The sequence below is a fragment of the Manis pentadactyla genome, chromosome 10, assembly GCF_030020395.1.
Source record: "Manis pentadactyla isolate mManPen7 chromosome 10, mManPen7.hap1, whole genome shotgun sequence".
In the NCBI taxonomy this organism is placed as follows: Eukaryota; Metazoa; Chordata; class Mammalia; order Pholidota; family Manidae; genus Manis; species Manis pentadactyla.
Genome location: NC_080028.1, coordinates 57373528 through 57392631, shown reverse-complemented (window position 1 = coordinate 57392631; position 19104 = coordinate 57373528). Strand labels below are relative to the sequence as shown.

Here is a 19104-nt window from a genome sequence, read left to right as displayed (position 1 = left end):
CACAGATCAAATCAGTCATAATTAGACATCTCGTCTAATTTCTTTTAAAGATCAACAGTTGTACAGCTGAAAATATTTCATAATTGGAAAGGCATATTCTGTTCTTTCTAGTAACTTCTCATTACTTAACATTTATTTAACTTAATAAGGCACATATTCAACTTCTCTTCCGCTGTTTGTTCTCCCCTTCTGGAGGTGTCTGTCTACTACTCTGCAAAGGACGGAGGGAAACACGCCGCTCAGCCCCAGGCGACTCTATCCTTGGGGCGTTTGTCGCAGCATCTGGGAGCTAAAGAACAAAGAGAAGTAAACAACCCCTTTTCAAGTCTGAAATCAAGGTTTTTTGTTTTGTTTTGACTTTTTGCTTCCGTTTTCTTTGCGTAGCCAAGGAGCTGGGCAAGGGGCAAATTAAATCCTTTGCTGGGGCCTAGTGGGTGTGTTAGACTGTAGCCCCTTGCCAGCCAACGTCTCTTTCCACAGGCAGGGCCAGAGCCTCGGCCTCGTTCCCAAGCGCCTGTGATTTCAGTACTACCCCCGCTCGCCTCCAGGTTTCCTGAAATACCAGCACATATAAAGATATTCGCGACGGCTGGAGTCAGTGAAAGCTCGGCACCCAGGGCCCAGGCCACTGTCCCTGGCGCTGCCGGGTTAGCTGCGAGGAAAGCCCCCCCCACTGTTAACAGCAGCCTGCCTGGGCGAAGAGCCCCCGTCCCGAGGCCAGCCGAGCGGGGCAGTCGGAGGGGCCTTGGGCTTGGGTGGAGGGGAGCGCGCGAACTGTCAGCCTAGCGTGGATCCGAGAAGGCAGCTGCGTCCGCAGGGGATGAAAGCAGCCGCAAGGGAATAGTGGAGGACAGGCGCCTGTCGCACCGGGGTGGAAGGGGAGTTAGGGCCCCAGCAGCACCAGCGCTCATCAAGCCGTGCGATGTCAGTCCACCCCGTTTCCCTTCCCCGGGCCTCGCCCGGCCGGCGGCAGAGCAGGCTGCCGTCCCGGGCCGGGACCCTTTGAGCACCAGCTCCGCCACCATCTGCGCCTCGCGCCCCCTCCGCGCTCCGCCCCGTTCCCCGCAGCGCCCCCCAGTGGCGGCTGCGCCTCGGCACTCGGCGCTCGCACCTCGCGCGCTCCACCCCTCCCTTCCCTCTCGTCCACCCGCCGTACTTAACCCTGGGCCTGGGGGCCTCGCCGCGCGCACGGGCACCTCGGGCTCTGCCAGCTGCGGCTCTGCCGTCCCCGCGCCCGCCCGCGCCCGCTCCCCCCACCGCCGCTGCCGGCACCGCCCCCCAACCCCCGCCCCCGCCAGCTCGCGGGCACCCGAGCCGGGCTGCTATCCACCCAGCCGTCTAGGCGGGCACAGCTCGGTCGGAGGCGCAGGTTGGGTAGGTACTGCAGGGGTTTCGGCGGCAGAGCCACCAGCAAGGAGGTGCGAAGAGCATGGCCGGGAGAAGCGCCTTCCCCGCCGCCGCGCTCCGGCTCTGGAGCCTCCTCCCGTGCCTGCTGGGGCTGCGCGCGGAGGTCGGGCCGCCGCGGGAGGACAGCCTGTACCTGTGGATCGATGCTCACCAGGCGAGAGTGCTCATAGGTAAGGCCCCCGCGCCCAGCTCCTTACCCTGCCGGGGTCTCCGCTCTCTATCCAGATATTCTACTAAAGGAGAGATGCATGCATTTCGGTTTTTTTTAAGTTCCCAGAAAGATTGCTCCACACCCTCTTTTAATTAGCTATTTTCCATCTGAAAGCGTGTAAACTCTCAAGAAACCTAAGCTGGGCATGCTGTTGCTAGTCTCTACAACCCTACGTGTTCAGGTGACCCCGGCATTTGTTAGGACCAGTTACCTCCGTATCCGTTCCTGTTCGGTGATAACATGTGTCTGCTGGCACCATTCCTACTACACAGAGAGGGAAATCGATTTGGTTCCAAGGCAGGTGCTTTGTGAAGAAAAATGGCCCATTCTAATTCTTTGGTTTCCTTTTGCATGCCGTTTCTAAGTTGGATTCTTTTAAGTCCACCTGGTTTGACAGTTGCTTTTTTTTTTTAACCAGGATTTGAAGAGGATATCTTGATTGTTTCAGAGGGGAAAATGGCCCCTTTTACACATGATTTCAGAAAAGCACAACAGAGAATGCCAGCTATTCCTGTCAATATCCATTCCATGAATTTTACCTGGCAAGCTGCAGGGCAGGTAAGTTCTGGTAACCAGAAAGGGTGGAGAAAATTACTCTTTAATATTTCCACTGCCTAATGGCAGAAAGAAATACTACTGTATTTTAAAGAGTGATTTCTCGATCTCCAAAACAAAGAACTAACTTCTATTTATTTATTTAATCATGCCACGTCATTTGAAGATTCCCAAAAGAAAAGGGTAAGCTATGTGGCTAAGTTCACTGGTTTTGGTAAGACTCTGTGTCACTGGGCTGCTGGAAACACAAAGACCTCAAATACCAACATCTCTCTGTGATCATTATTAAAATTTAACTCAATATTTAAAAGGCTCTTTTTTTCCGTAGTATATACTAATCACTTGTGACATTAATTATACTTTACAACAAATTTTAAAGTCTAAGTATTTTTGACAGTGTGCATTTGAAAAAATTGGTGTGTTGAATGCTATTCACTGGAATGATGTGAACGCTGTATATTTCAGAAGTTCACAGACTCAAAAAGTGTCATAAAGAATGCTTGTAAAATATTGCAGGGCATTTATTTTTTTTTAAGTTACCATTTTAACTTAAAAGTTTAACTTTCGTATGTAAAAATCTACAATATATTGTTATGAAGAAGTGTTGTATTTCTCAGCACATTAGCATCTTTTGTATGTTACGTTTATACAGTTTCAGTATTACATAATTGACCTCCAATTTTGGAAAGAAAGAATAAATGTTATGTGAGTTTAATTTCTTTCATATAATTGGAGAATTTACTCTAGAGGCCAAATGGTAATAACTTTTTTGCTCATTAGTTGGTAAAATGTGTCTACTATGAAAATCATTGTCACTGTAATTAAAATTACAGTTTAAAATTTTCTTTATTCTAAAATTACTTAAAAGGCTATTTTCATGAGGCGTGATCCAGAAAACACTTTATAAAAAGTAACTATTTTGAATTGGGAAACCACTTTGGTTCCCTCTAATCATCTCTTATAGGATGGGCATGGCCATTTTAACTTTTTTCCCTCCGGTCTGTTCTCTCATTTTTTCTCTTTCTAAAATCCAGACTTTTCGACACTTCCATTGTTAGAAAAAAAAAACCCCGACGTTTTGGATCCACTGAAGGTCATAACAGGAAGGTCATTTATTCTAATACCCCCATTTTGCAGAGAAGTCCACTGAAGCTCCTGTTGCTCTATAGTGAGAGTATTCCTTTTCTTTCTACAACCCCCTCTTCATAGATACTTTATGGACACTAAATTTTGGAATATTATGACATCAGTAATTAATCAATGAATGGCTTTTTATTATCTCCTTTTCTTTTCACCTGAATCTGTTTACTTGTGTTTGGCCACCTGTCAGTGGGCTCAATAAGAATTCTGTGTTTCTAAAAAGGACATTTTCTGTACCTGTGCTTTTATGGATTCAGAAGAACCATTCGAAGGTAGCTTGACTTGCACCCCTCACTAGCTGAAAGGATTTGGTAACTATAGGAGAAGCAAAAAATGTTGATAGCTCTTACCTACTTATTTTTCATATAAGTTTGTCTTCTGAAGAATGGAATTTGAAACTTTATAACATAGTGTAGATTTGCAAACATTGGCATATTGTTGAGTACCAAATGGATTGCATATCAAACAATTTCAGGAATATTTCTTCTAGGGGATTAGAGAAAATGATGGGACTGGGATGAAGCTTCTAGCATCTTTTTGTCTCCTGTTTAGGTATTGATTACTCATGAAGATTATCTCATTATATAGGACAGTTTTATCCCTTAATTAAGTTATCTTGCTCTCTGCCCAGTTGGCTCTGCAAAGTTACCACAGGTAACTCTGAAATCTGATGTCTGTTTATCTTAGGGGGAGACTAGTGAGGGAGGTAGGATCTACACAATGCCAAACAGCAAGATGTTTTAAAATATTGTTTAAATTTGACTAATTTCACTCAATTAAGTTATGTAATTCCAGCACCATAATTTCTGAAGTGCATGGAAAATTGGAAGTTGGGAAAAATAATTACTTCAATACCAATTAAGTGTTTTGAAAGGCGTTTCTGACTGAAGCCAAACCACATCAAAACATCTACGTGGAAAATGAAAATTCATTCCATTATCTAGTTATTTCATCCAAATAAAACCAAACATTTAGGGATTTCAACACAAGCAAAGCACATAGCTGATCAATGAAATTTTAAACTTAATATTTAAGTGTTTTGGCAGCACATGGAGAAAGTTAAAATAACTTTAGGACTAAAGACCTCGTAGAAGCAGTAGGTGTTATCTACTTCCAAAGAATTATTAGTCCAGTAACCCAAGGTGTTCTTAGGGCCATTTCAAATAACTTTCATGTTTACTTCAAACAAATTCAAATGAAAATTACAGTGATATTCATCTCCCAGATCAAGTTGGTCAAGCTTTTTTAAAAGTGCTCTTAGTATGTGGAGAATTGTGCAAACTCACATGTTACTGATGTCCACGTTAGCCTTTTTGCAGGTCAATGTGACTCCGATGGCAAAAGACTTGATGTGTAGGTCCTTTGGAAAATATTACTTCCAGAGATTCATCCTGAGGAAATAATCGTGGATGTAAATAAAAATTTAGGTGCAAGACTGCTCTTCATTGTGCTATTTATAAAAGTAAAAAAAAAATGGGTAGAACCTAGAGTTCCAGTGAGTGCCAGGAGAATACAAGAAGCATTAATAAGAATATTCTAGACATCTACGCCATGCCATGGAAAGATGTTCATGGCAAATTAAGTCAGTAGTGTAAAACAGTATATTCTGTTTATTACAAAATATGTAGGCAAACAGGAAAAACTGATGCTCCAAGGTGTTGACATTAATTCCATCGCATATATTACATTTTGGCTTTTTCACAGTGAATGTGTACTGATTGTCATTTTAAAAATTATTTTACATTAACTGTGTATAGAAAGTTGTACTTTAGAATTTAAAGTAGTATGTATGATATTCTGCATTATAGTTTACTTACTCTTATTATCCAGTAGCATTTCTACACTACACAAAAATCACTTAACAAAATGGTAAAACAAATGGTTTTCATGGCTGATTGCAGCTATGGAGCCCAAAGAATGCACTGATGCTTATATGATGCTTACTTCCCAGTTCCTTTTGAGATCCCCAAAAGTCTGCTTTGGAGAGCTTTCATGCCTGAAATCTGATTACCTGACCTCTTGTCTCCCTGAAATCCTTATTTTTCTATAGACAACCCTATCTCCATTTTATCTCCCATTTAAAATACTCATTTTCTGACATACACCTTCTCAAAGCTTTTAGATGGGTGAAGAATTTTGGATGAGAGGCTTAAGCTTAAAGGATTTTTAGTAATTAAGGGAAAATATTCTTTATTACTGTATATAACATTTAATAGTTGATCTTTTTCAAGGAGACATTCCTTATTCTAATTTTTCCCTAAATTTGAGACAGGTAGGGGCCATGAGCAACCATGTTGGTTTTCTAAACTACACACTCATTAAACATTTTATTTGGAAAATAACCTTTTCTAACCTAATGACTTTCCCATAAAACTTTAATGAGCAGTTTTGTTAGACAAATCTGAATTCTAATATTAGGACACCACTGCTAATTTCCATATGAGCCAATTTGGTGTACGGCCAAAATATTTTATTTATATAGATCACATAAGTAGATCTTTATTTACAAAGTTCATATCGACTTGTGCTTAATAGCTATAATATATTCCACCAGCTGCATAAAGATGCTAAGGAACAATGAATCCAGTATGTGGTTAATAGGGCATCTCTTTTTATGCTGGCTTTTTTTTTTTTAGCAGTTGTGATGGATTTATGCTGAGCCATCTATACCAATTTTCCAATCTCCTGGTTTACCAAATGCCTGGATTTCTGAGATGGCTGGCAAGAACTGGGGTGAAGTTGGTGTCTGTGAGATAGAAATTCTCTGGGTGAAGATAAATAGCCAATATTAACTTCGAGCCCACTACCTGGACTACTGATCAAGCTCTAACTATCTGTACCAACAGGTCCAGATCTTAGAGTAAGCTTTTAAGTGTGTATGGGGGCGTCACCATTCTTATAATCACTAGAAGCCATTGATATACCTTCATTTTTCTCAGTTTCAAGATGTTTAAAAACAAAACTTAGAAGTGTTGCTGTGGATACCAGAAAGGAGGAGTATTTTGTCTGCTGATCTGAAAAGTGGGTGGTCATGTGTATATTGTAGATGAATTTCCTTTATTGGGTTAAACCGCCAAAATGTGCTCCAGTTTTTATGTGTAACCACTGAAAATAGACATTACTAGATATGCTGAAGATACAGTGTAAAACATGAAATATTTTCCAACATGTCAGGTTAATTATAATGGTGTTCATAACCTTTACTATTTTCCTATCAATTAAAAACAACCTGAATTATTGAAAACTGACAGAAATAATTAACAGTAATACTACAAAATCAAATATGAGGAAATCTCAAGAACTTTGCCTGGACAGTGGTATGTCTGTGAATGATTCCAGTCAGAAGCACCCTAATTCAGCTTTAAAAATGAGTAAAGTGCCATTGGGAAAGAGAAAAGTCGAAACAGGCCATTTTCTTGACAAGTGACTCACATCTTTGCTAATTTTTTAAAAAACAGAATCATGCTACTGATATGTTTCTATAATATCAACTGGATAATCCAGTTCTGTCATTAAAATGCCTCAGAAGCTCCAGATAGCTTACTTTTGCAAGGTACTGTTTGCTTTTGTGTCAATGGGTCCCACTAAATGGGCTGCAGTTTGCGGTTTCAGATTTCCCACTGGACTGGTTGAGTGTAGGAGACCTGTATTAAAATGGTTTCTTCCTGCTTCTTTTCTCTCCTTCACAAAAAACAGAAAAAAAACAATAGAGAGTGAGTTTGAATTCAAGTACTTCCTCTCCCTTTTCAGAGGAACTACCCAGTACCTTTAAACACCTCCTTCCAACTGTGAAGTTATGGTAACACTTACTATTATTATTATTTAAATCCCTTGGTGTCCACTGTCCACATTTTTTCCTAATGGAGTTACGATTGTTTGGGCAGTTACAACCCGAGCGGTTACATCCCTTCACGCTCCTGAGGTTTGCTGTCATACCTTTGCGGTGGTTTTATGTCACCAAATGGAAGAAATGCCTCACTTTTTGGCCCCCATTCCATGGTTTCAAAGTGGGAATGGGAATATGTTTACACACCGTGGGCATGATTTTTTAAAGAAGGTACTCGTATTAAAAGCACAGCTGTAAACCTTTAATGTTTAGAGTCTGCTATGCTGTGGTATTTTGCATTGTGGTGTTGTGGACATGTCACTAGGGATCAAAGAGGAATTCTGCAGAGAGCCCATTTCATTTAGCAAAGCAGGCATGTGCCAGCCATCTGTTGTATCTGCTGATAGAAAACAGCAGTAAGTTTCTCAAACTTCTGCCAGAAAAAAAAAAAAGGGTTTATTGCTTAGAGGAGATGAGTTACAAGGTACCTTGTAAGCCACATCTGGTTCTGTAGCGATTTACATGGCATTAATGTAAACTCCACTGTGTCTTCCTTACATGGTGGTGTAGAGGCGTGTAAACAAACCTTTCACTGCTATCCCCCATGTTTATTCCTGACTCTAAAATACTTGCACAAATAAAAATCCTTTAAATGACTGTGGTGAAGCAGAAAGGAATGATATTCAAGAAAGCATTTTGTTTTGGATTAAACTCATTTAACGTAAATGTCTCCGATGAACAGGATGGGTGTCTTGTGTATGTGTGCGCTGGAGTAGGGAGGCGGGGGTATTGGGTGGAGAGTTGAGTGAAAATGCCCTACCTCCTGGAGGCAGATTACTGGAGGAGATATTGTCAGACCAGGGCTTCCTTTGCTGCAGTAATTTAGCCAACTTGCCCCTTTTGCCAGTCTGGGAGTCACTGGGTTACATTCCCATGAACCCTTAGTAGATGGGGAATGATATTCCCATGCAGGGTTTCTTTCTGCCTCAAGCCCTTGGTAATCCGCAAACAGACGCTTGAGTGAGTCACAGAGCACACAAAGAGGAATAAACATGCTCCCTGCCCTCAGGGAGCTCATAGTCTAGGAAACAAATATTCCTCATACTCATCCACGGGGTGGAAAGTACAGGATTGGCTGAGAGCACAAAGAAGGCCACTCTTCTCTCCACTTGGAGGGGAAAGGGAGCCAGGAGCTCTTGACAGAGCTCAGCGAGCAGGGGATGTCTGAATGAATTCCCGAAGGATGAGCAAACATTCACCAGACCAGCAAGGGAGGAAAATAGCTTGCAAGTGAAGAGCTCAGGATGTTTAAGTATATCCTTAAAGATCTTAAAGGCAAGACATGTTCCAGGTGGTCATGAGGGGCCTGGTATTTCACCTGGGAGGTGAGGGGTATTCACCGAAGTGGCTGTCAAGGTCAAATAATGGGGAAGGGTTCTGGGGAAGGAGGAGGTAGAAACAATTCAGGGAGGTTGCTCTTCTCTGCTGTGAAGAGAATGTACTCAACATTTTGCAGGTTTGTCCCAGGGATGTAGTAAGTAAATAAATTTGGTGTATGTGTTGGGTGAACAGTGACTTTTCCACAACTATTACTTTACTCTTTTTTCTTACTAAACTTTCGGAAGTTTGTGATGATTAGTTTCAGCTCTGGTAATATGTGTGTGTGTGTGTGTGTGTGTGTGTGTGTGTGTGTGTGTGTGTGTGACTAGAGCATGGGACTATTTTAAAAATTGCCTTTTGTGAGTGTGTAGGACTTTCTAAAAATCCATTTAATTTTCTAATGGAATCTAGAACTTTGAAAATGTGAAAGGAAGCTTAAATAAGGACAATAATATGTTGATTTGAAAAAGAATTCACTTACCATCTATTCTCAATTCCCATACTGCTTTTTTATGTATCAGGAAAGTATAATAAAGGTAGAGAAGTTACACTTGGCAGGTTTAATAATGAAAGGTGGACACTGGAAATGGATGCATTTAAAATAAGCCTGCTTCTTCCAAGTATTTGGTTTTCTTTTAAAACTTATTACTTAAAACTCTAAAGCCATAGGACAATTTCTGTTCTTCCCTGATTTTCTCAAATGTCTGAACTTCCAAGCTGTACATTTCATCTTCTTTTTGAATTTTATGGGTGAATATGATTAAAGAATCTTGGAAACTGTCAGGCATCTTTTGAAACCTATTCACCTGAACAAAATCTCACAGAGCAGCTGTATGTTGTGGGCCAGGGACAAAGGGACAGATTAAGGAGTGAGTTCTTAGCTGGCAGCAGGACAAAGAAGAGGAATGCAATTCTTGCTTGCTGCTCTTGGCCAGAAGTCACATCATGCCCTGGGGGCAAAACATGACGAAGAACCAATTTCCTGCCCTTGAGAAAATTAGAAGCTAACTAAAGGGGTAGATATATATAAACACATCATCCTAACAATTCCTGGGAAATGGTATTGTAGCAGTACTGAGGCATTCCCAGGTTATAATGAGAGCACGGAGGAGAAGTCAGTCCAGTGCTGAGTCTGACTGTTGAGCCAGCTGAACAAAAGTGTAGAAGAGGGAATGGTTTTTAGTGAAAGGCAAAGAGACCAGAAATACATTATTTCAGGAAGTAATACTTCGATGTGGCTGGAGTGTACATGCAAGTAAGAAGTGGAAATGCAGACAAGGGCCAGGTTCTAGAGCTTTTCCTGGCATGTTAAGGCATCTGAGACTTTTTATAGGCAATGTTGCATTAGTCAATGAAAAAGTATAAAGATGAGGATAATAAGATTAGAGTTAATATATTTAGATTATCCTGACAGAAGGATAGATGGAGGATAGCTTCAAGGGGAGTCTGCTGCAAGGAGAGAAATCAGAGATAATGAGATACAAGATCAGGAATGAAAAGAAGGGAAAAATGGATTGGGGAAATATTTATGAGACAAAAATCCCAAAGTCTTGGTTCTAGGAACAAAGAGTTGCTCATTTCCTCTACTCTGTGCTTTACTAACTCAGCAGGAGCTCTGTTAGCCTTGCTATCTGTCACCCCCACGCTCATCCTTCCTGCCACAGGGCCTTTGCATGTGAAGTTTCTTCTGCCTAGATGCACTACTGAAAGATTTCTGTGGGCTTGCTCTCTTGTTTCCCCCATGTCTAATCAATTGTCACCTCTAAGAGACTTACCCTCTCTAAAACAATTATCAGCCTCCCCCCCTTCATCACTCTGAGTCTCCTCTGCTGTGTATTTTCTCATGGCACTTAGTATAATGATAATATTCGATTATATTGATTTCAATTGTTTGCCTCTCCCATTCAACGGAAGCTCGTGAGAGCAAGGATTTTGTCCTGTTCGCCATGAAACTCCAGGTCCTGGAATAGCTCTTGAAATAAAGTGGGCAGTCAGTAGCTATTTGTTGAATGAATGAATACATGAGGTAAGTCCCATTATTATTCCCATTTGAAAGATAAAGCATCTAAGACACAGAGAAGCAAAGGAAGCCTGGATAGTAAGTGGCAGAGCTAGGATTCAGACCTTGGCAGCGGGGACCCAAAGCCTTGCTCTGATAAGTGCTAAATTGACGTGTGAACACAGAGTGAGCTCTGTGAACACAGAGGGGGAAGCAGCTAACTTTGGCTGAGGAAGCAGGGGAAGGCTTCATCAGAGAAGATGCAACAGTTGAACCTGGACTTGAAGGATGTCAGGGATGAAGCTGTTTAATCAGCTGAGACTGGAATAAAGCACAGAAAGGAGGGCTGTCAAAGGGCTTGTGAAAGTGCATTCTGGGAGTGGCTGATGACCAGGGCCCGTGGGGGAAGTGAGATGAGGCAGGATGTTTGGTGAGAGCCAGATGGAGGAATGCCAGTACCCATGGGAAGGTCACTTAACCCAGTTCTTCGATCTATAAGGAGAGCAGTTTGGGTTAACACTAAACTCCTTCCAAATCCAAATATGATGATCCTCTTAAGGAAAACATGTTTGATCACTTAATATTAATACTAATACTATTATACAAACTGTAATATCTGTCCTTATATTCTTAAAAATCAAGGCAGAAAGATTCTCCCTCCAAAACTGTCTTCCTTGTCAAATTTACAAAGATTCATCTCAGACTACTTTCTTGTTTTTCCAATAGTTAAAATTATTACTACCAATAATTATTAATTCTTACATAATGTATACTCTGGGCCAGGTACTCTCCCACACACTCTCCAGATATTTTCTCATCAGATCCTCACCGCCCTGAGGTAGGCACTGTTACTATCCCCAATCTATAGATTAAGAAACCAGGGCAGAAGGAAGACACATTGCTTTCCAAGACTACACAGCTAAGAACACTTATGTACACTTCCGAGGTCTTCCTTTGAGAACTTTTGGAATATCGTCTCATTCCAAAAAATAACACATCAAAGAACATTTATCAGTGCATAGTATGTCCTAGATTCTGAGAATTCAAATTTTAATTGATCTAACTGCCTTCTAAGAATTCACTGGCCAGTAGTGAATATACTGTGCCATCGGTAAGGCATTCATATAGTTGTGATAAGCTCCAGGGCCAACATGTACAGTTGAACAAGATTTTTCTGCTGCATAAGGGAACCTGACCAAGCTGACATCCACCCCACACTGCACTGCCAGCTCTTACAGACGGATGTAGAGCTGCCTCTGCCCACAGGGGACACTTCTACCTCATTTGCACAGAGCCTTCATATGGGCTAGCTGTGGCCCTCATTAAATGCCCTAAGAAAAGTGCTATGGGAGCATCAAACCAGAGGATTTTGCGATTGGTCAAGTAAATTTACAATTACTAATATTTTGGAGAAGACATCACAAAGAGATGCCATCTTAGCTGGGTCACAGATGTTCAGTAGACAGTGAGTGGCCAAACCTGGGGGAGGTGAGATGACACTCTAGGTCACTAAATGACCTATAGGGAGGTACACAGGATTCAGAATCAGTGGTGTGGTTGGAGAATAATAATTAGTTCAGAATGGTTGGGGCTTTGGGGAATTTAGACCTAAAAACGTAAGTTTGGGCAGATAATGATGACTTTCGTATGCCATAGTTGGCTTGGCTTATAGAAAATGGGGAGCTGTTGAAAGTTTAAAAGTAGGTAATCACATCACATCTGTATGAAGGGTAACTTAGGTGGCAGATGGAGGATAGATGTGGGGGTGCTTGGCTGCGGGTAGGGGCCAGTTAGGAAGTTATTTGATGCATCATAAAAGGTGACAAGTATGTGAACTCAGGCAGGTAGTGGGGAGAGAGAGGAAGGAGCAGCCTCCAGAGGTACCTTCAGTGTGTTGACAGGACTTACTGAATGTGGGTGTCATAGAAATGAGGGAATAAAGGATGTCTCTGAGGAGACTGGGAATATAGTTATGTCTTAACTGAGAAATAAGGTACAGAAGCAAGAGCAGGAAGGTTTGAGGTACAAAGACAGGTCCATTTGGAAATTGCAGGGCATGATTTTGCCGCTGAACATTCAAATGGGAAAGTCTGGTATGAATTTTAAAAACCTGGTTCTAGAGCAAGACAAGAGATGTAGAATAGAAATATTGATTTTGGAGACTTTAGATCTCTCTTCTCTTCCTCCCTCTCTATCTTCTTTTGACCTCAACTCAATAAATATTTATTGAGGGTCTACCTAATGCCAAAGCTTATGCTAAATGCTAAAAAAAGAAGAAAAAAAAGTAAACTGTATATGAAGCTTGCCCTCAAAGAGATTACAATCTAGTTTGGAAACAGGTATGAGCCAAAATAACAATAATACAGTGTCAAACGTGTTATAATTGCAGTATGAACAAGGTGCTGTGAAAACACTGAGCAGGGAGCATTGAGTGTGAGGAGAGGAGTGAATTATCTGCATAGGTTTCCTGGTGTCCTTCCGGGCATAGCCTCAAACCTATAAACCAAACATATGCACATTTGGAATAGCTTCTCCATTTAATTCCATGACTTTTATGTACTTGAGACAATTTGGACTAATGTATCTTGCCTTCCACTTGTCATTATTTACTTGGAAATGAACATGACAAATGTCACTGTACCACTAGGTGACAGAGCAAGTCAGCTCTCCTAAATTAAATGCCAAGAACTACTCTTGAGGAGACAGTCCATAAGCGCAGAAAATAGTCCTAAATAACCTCATGGTAGGGCTTTTTAAAATGCCCTATTTCCAGGGGCTATTTCAGTATTAGTCATGGATGCACCACTTGGAGAATTCTTATCTTCAGTCAAGTCCAAGTAGGACATCTCCTACCAAGGCAATAATCAGTTGGATCCCCAATAAACTTGGAAAATTACTCTGGTATTTGGATTTTGGGTACTTAGTGAAGCCATTCGATTCCTTTCATTTGTAAGTTCAAACGGTATTCTTATTTCTCTTTGGAACTTGATTAGGCTTTCAGCTGCTACTTATACTGCTGTCACTTACAGCAGTAGCCAGCAGATGGCAATGTGAAAGCTATTTCTTTGTGGAATTTTCCACTTCAACATTTTTTAAGGCTATGGGGAGTGCTCTAACAGAGACCAATTTGTGGGGTACTGTGATCTTTAGGTAAGTCATTTCAATAGACCATTAATATATTCAGTAAGTTAGAAAGTAAACTTTCTCAAATTCAATGCCACTGAAAGCATTAAAACATATATTTGAGAACTCATCCTAAATAACTAAAAATGTGCATGATTTCATTATACACCAATTACCTATTTCTTCCTTTTATACAGTTGCTCTATTTCCGGCAGGAGTCAAGCTTTGAGTTCTCTCTCCATATTCATCCACTTTTTTCTTTGCCTTCTCAGGCTATATCTTTAGATGCCATAGAATAGCAAAGTTGGAAGAGATCCCAAAGCTCATCTATCCCATTCTCTAAAAGCATCCTTGAATTGTGATCTCTCAACCTCTAGTTGAACATGCTCACTGGCAGGGAACTTACTGAGACAGATCTTACTTAATAATTTTGATTGTGTTAATCATAGAAAGTTGTTCCTCATAAAAGGACAAAACCTGCCGTCCTGGTGTAACTTGAATACCCCAGGATATAAGTCTATGGACTCCTGTTCTGAGAGTCCTACCTTGTGTTCATACCCTAAAGTTCACTGACCTGTCTCCTCCACTGGCCATGTAAGGCCTCTGGTTCATTTACTCCTACTCCTACGTTATTGCAAAGAGCAGCCATCCCTGTGAGTTCTTACACGGGCTCTACACACGCCACATAGAGGGAGATGTCTTGATGCCTGCACTGTGGTGGGTTCTGCAGCACTGCAAAGGCTGCTTCTCAGGCCCAGGGGAAGCCTCTTCATACTCTCTAAGCTAGAAAGCCTCAAGGGGCCCAAGCTGGGCTGTATTCTCCATAGGCCTTAGAGCAGCTTGGTGTTCTGTGTAGAAACAGGGAATCTACCTCTTTCCTCAGTGTGGCATTGAACTTTGTCACTTGGTACCTAAAGCAGCATGGCTTAAGACCCTGACCCCAACTGAAGACACCAACATTAAGTTCCTGCAGCCCATGTCCCATAGAAGTGAGGCTGGTCCTTGGGGCCAGGCCTTAGAATCATTTAGTACAAATGTGCATCTCTGCCTCCACCCCCTTACTTCCCAGGTAACTGCATAAACAAAAGCCTTACAGAGGGTTCCATGAATCCATGCATACATAGGGTCCCCCCAGACCACCAGAGACACAGCTGAACCCCCAGTCCCAAGCGAGGCCCTGCTGGAATGCCTAGTCATGTCATCATTCCTGGCCTTGGTCCTCTCCCCTACCTCTGGAGCCAGCGGGAGTATGCTTTAGGCTAAATGATTCTAAGGCCTGGCCCCACGGAGGACAACTCATGAGTCTTCAAATTGTCTTTTCTCTATGCCAACACCCGGAGTTTCTTAAGCTACTTCACATAAGTAGTTTTACATTTCTTCAGCTTTGACTCCAAAATACTTATCAAAATGTAAAATTGTCACAGAATTTACTGGTATTTTACTCTTCATACTCTGATGAGAGAAGAGTTAATTGCTAGAATTGGAGATTAACTTTCTTTTAGAATTGTCAAATTGTCTTTTGGTTGATACTTCTGTGTGATAAACTAAAGAAGGAAGAGGAGAAAAAGGAGGAAACCAGCCAACACTTCTGAAGTGTATTCCACATGCCAGTCCTGGTGCGGATCATCACTTCCCATCACTCTAGTGTAATTCTCAGAGCGAGCCCATGGCATAAGCACTACTAGCATTCCCATTTTACAGAAATGCCAACTGGCTCCCAAAAAGTTTAAGCAACTTGCCTAAGGTCACACAACTAGTGGGTAGTGAAACCAGGGTTTGTACTCAGGTCATCTGATTCCAGAATCCATGATGAAGTTACAACTTTAATAATAAAGATGCAGATTCAGGAAAAATCTTAATTTCAGAAAGTTCAAGTTGCAGCATCTTATTGCATGCGTACTGCATGCTGCATGCTGAGCAGTAGTGGATAAGGACCCTGGCCAGGAAGAGCTTCCACTGTTAGAGGAGATTAAGATAGCGTGGCTTTAGCAAATACCAGGTCAACTCCCTTGAAATTGTAATTTTGGTAGGTCAGAATGGTTGAAATTCATGTGACTTAACCTAATAATAATAACTGACATTTACTGAATGCTTCCTGTATGCCAGCAGCTCTTCTAAGTAATTTGCATGGATTATCTCACTTAATACTTAGGCCAAACCTATGAGTGGAAGGTATAATTTTTATCTCCATTAAACATATAAGAGGACTGAGGTACAGAGAAATTAAATAACTTGCCAAAGATCATACCTTAGTCACCAGCAGAGCCTGGGTTTGAACCCTGGCAGTCGAATGCCAAAGTAGGTATAAATATGTATTCATATATATGTATGTAATATGTACATATTGTTTCACCTCTACATTATGTGAGAGTAAGTCAATTTATCCATCCAAGTAACTTTTTAAATAAGCAGTTTAATTTAGGGAGTCCTCTCTTACAAGGCAAATAGCAAATCATCTAAGTCAAGATCTTTACAAGCCACGTAAAATAGAATGAATACAAAATCCACTTGACTCCAGACTGTTTGAATGCCTTTGGTTTCCAAAGTTTGATTATTAAACTTACCTGATTTCTTGGATATCTGCAGGCTTGAGTTTGGATATTTACTATTGTATGTCCTATGTTGTCCAGGGTTTGAGGAAACATTTACTGATAAACTGAGGGAGAGAGTGTAAACTGGGCAGCTCTCTTGAAGTTAAAGTCTGCTCTATCATTCTGCTAATAGCTGTGACAACTTTCTTATTGCATTTCATAGTTTAAAACATGCTGTCATGTATATTATCTCATTAGTCCTCCCAATCACTATGAAAAAACATGCATTAATAAAACTGTAGATATGTAAATATGAGGAATAGTAGTGGTAATTTGCTGTGAGCAGCTTTTAGTCAAAAGTTAAATAATTCAAACTTGATCTTTTTGAGCTTGCATTTTTCTATAATGCACAAAAAATTTTTGTGTTTGTGCTTTTATAGAAATGCTTTTGCCTTTATAAAAATAAGTAAGGGCTCATTCATTAAATACTATTGAAAATACAAAGAAATATTCTCAGTGGAAAATATAAGTGGATTACCTTTCCATCCTATAGTAAGCATAGAAATAATTATCCTTCCTCTGTTTTCATACTTGATCTTTCAGATATTTTTTGCCATCAGTTCCTTGAGAAACTGCATACTCAAGAAGACTTTTCTAGAATGGTATTTACATGATTGTAGGAACTTGTTCCCCCAATATAAAACACTTGAAGTTATGCCTGAATCTGGCATTATGAGTGCGACATGTGGCCAGGACGAGGGCAAGACAAGTGAGGCACTCAGGGTGCCTGTGTGGAGCCAGGAGTGAGCACCTCCATAAATTTGTGCTCTGAAGTGCCTTGCTAGTCTCCCCCAAGTCCAGGGCCTGAATATATTGGAGAACATGACGTGCGATGGTTAATTATGTGTCAGCCACACATACCCCAACATTTGGTCAAATATTATTCTGGATTTATCTGTGAGGGCGTTTGGGGTGAGGTTAACATTTGAATTGGTAGACTGAAGGCATAAGGCCCTCCCTTGGGTGGCCTCGTCCAATCAGTTGAAGGACTGAATAAAACAAAAAGGCTGACGCTCCCAGGAATGAGAGGGAACTCCTCCAGTCTGACTGCCTTCAAACTAAAACATTGTCTCTTCATGGATCTTGAGCCCGCCCGCTTTGGGACTGGCACTTACACTAGAGTCTCTCCTCAGACTCCAGCTTGCTGGCTGCAGATCTGGGGACTTATCAGCCTCCATAATCACATGAACCAATGCCTTCTAATACAGCCAATCAATCAATCTATCCCTCCATCCTATTGGTTCCTTTTCTCTGGAGACCTCTAATTAATGAATGCACCATGTTTTCTGTCTTTGGTGCCTAACAGTGGGAGAAGTTACTATCACAGTGAGGCAAATGGTGGCATGGGAAAACCTTGATCAACTTAAACTCCTGGGGCCTTGGTTTCTTCAACTACTAAAAGGAAATAGTTTACTTTTTACAGAGGCAGCACAATGCAGTTGCAGAAAGTGTGCAAAGTACCTGACACATAGTAGACACTGAAAAAGTAGGGTCTTTTCTTCCCTTTGTATTAGTGAGCTGTTAGTGCTAAGTGGAAGTGAGGAGGACGAAGATAAAGAGGCACCCAGCTAGGGAGCACCCTGGCACGATGCCCGAATTCCACTCGAGGTGACGGCGTCCTGCTCTCTGAACTCACAGTGTCACACTGGGCTGGCCTCCGGAGACCTGGCTTCCTTCCCGGCTCCCACACCATCTATCTGGGACCTCAGACAAGTATTTCATTTTCTTTCTCATCTGTGAAATAAGGGGGTTCCTTTCAGTTCTGAAATGTCTGGAATTTATTATTAGTCATTATCATTGCCTCATTGTTTTTGGTTTTGTGTTTGAATTCAAATCACAGAAAGAAAAACAGTTTGGACAGCACAGTTAATTGTAACAAAAAATAAAACAAACTTTGAGCAAGATTAACTTTTCAAAATGCTGTGTGCCTGAATAATGCTTATAAAATCTACTAAAATCTATTTTAGGCAACTTTTAACCTGGTTTTCCTATTAGCTGGTTTCAGTGCATTCAGTTTAACTAACAAACTGACTCCAGGAGTGAAAACTCAGAGGCAGATAGACAGGACAGCTATATTACTAATATTTATTCCTCAAGACCTTCTCCATATAGTAGGTCCTTACAAGATATTCATAACATATTTATTCCTGGCGTGGCCCTTCCCAAAGAACTGAGGAGTCTACTCTGATATTTTCTCTGTGTTACAGATGGAGGTTTTTACATTGCAAGCTGTCTTTGTAGTAATTATAACTTGAGAAACTCATTACTCACTCAGGAACATGCACTGGACGTCATTAGAGTTTGCAGTACTTAATTTCCTGGTTGTAATTATTTATTTTTATGAATCCTTACAGAGTTTTAAGTTCATTACTTTTTTCCATCATAAACTAGCACACCCTCTAAAATATTTTGGAAAATACAAGAAAAAGAAGAATGGGAAAGGAAAGTCATGTATAGTTAACTCACACAAGAAAAGGTTAATGTGTTGGTGTTTTTCCATTGAACTAACAATTTGTGTCCATTTTGTTTGTTGTTTGCTTAAGGACGGTGGGGGGGTGGGGCAGGGCAGAGAGGCAGTTTCCCATGTTATTCTATATTCTACCCACATGTTTTTTTAACAGTTACACAATAGTGAGTGGTTTACTTAAGCATCATCCTATTTGGATCATGATAATATTTCACTATTCTAAGTAACATTGTGAAGAGCCACTTGATGCAAGTAACTTTTTCTATGTTAGGATTACTTCCTTAGGACCGTGCTCCACAAGTGGAATTTCTGAGCAAAGCTCCTGACCATTGTATAGGTTCTTGGCATATACATTATTGCTGAATGGCTTGTAATGGTCACTCTGTACTTCCAACAGAATTATGC

The 19104-nt window shown here is 41.0% G+C and overlaps 1 protein-coding gene across 2 annotated transcripts in view; it reads left to right on the top strand.

Annotated features, from left to right (window-relative positions):
* The first annotated feature begins 1139 nt into the window (after positions 1–1139).
* WIF1 (WNT inhibitory factor 1) overlaps positions 1140–19104 on the top strand; it is a 67843-nt gene continuing 49878 nt past the window's right edge. The window contains exons 1-2 of one of the 2 annotated variants that reach the window (XM_036894972.2): positions 1140–1577; positions 2037–2176. In XM_036894972.2, the coding sequence (XP_036750867.1) occupies positions 1430–1577; positions 2037–2176 (288 nt within the window). In that variant the 5' untranslated portion in view covers positions 1140–1429. The remainder of the gene's footprint in view (positions 1578–2036; positions 2177–19104) is intronic. The other variant, XM_036894971.2, reaches the window with a different exon arrangement.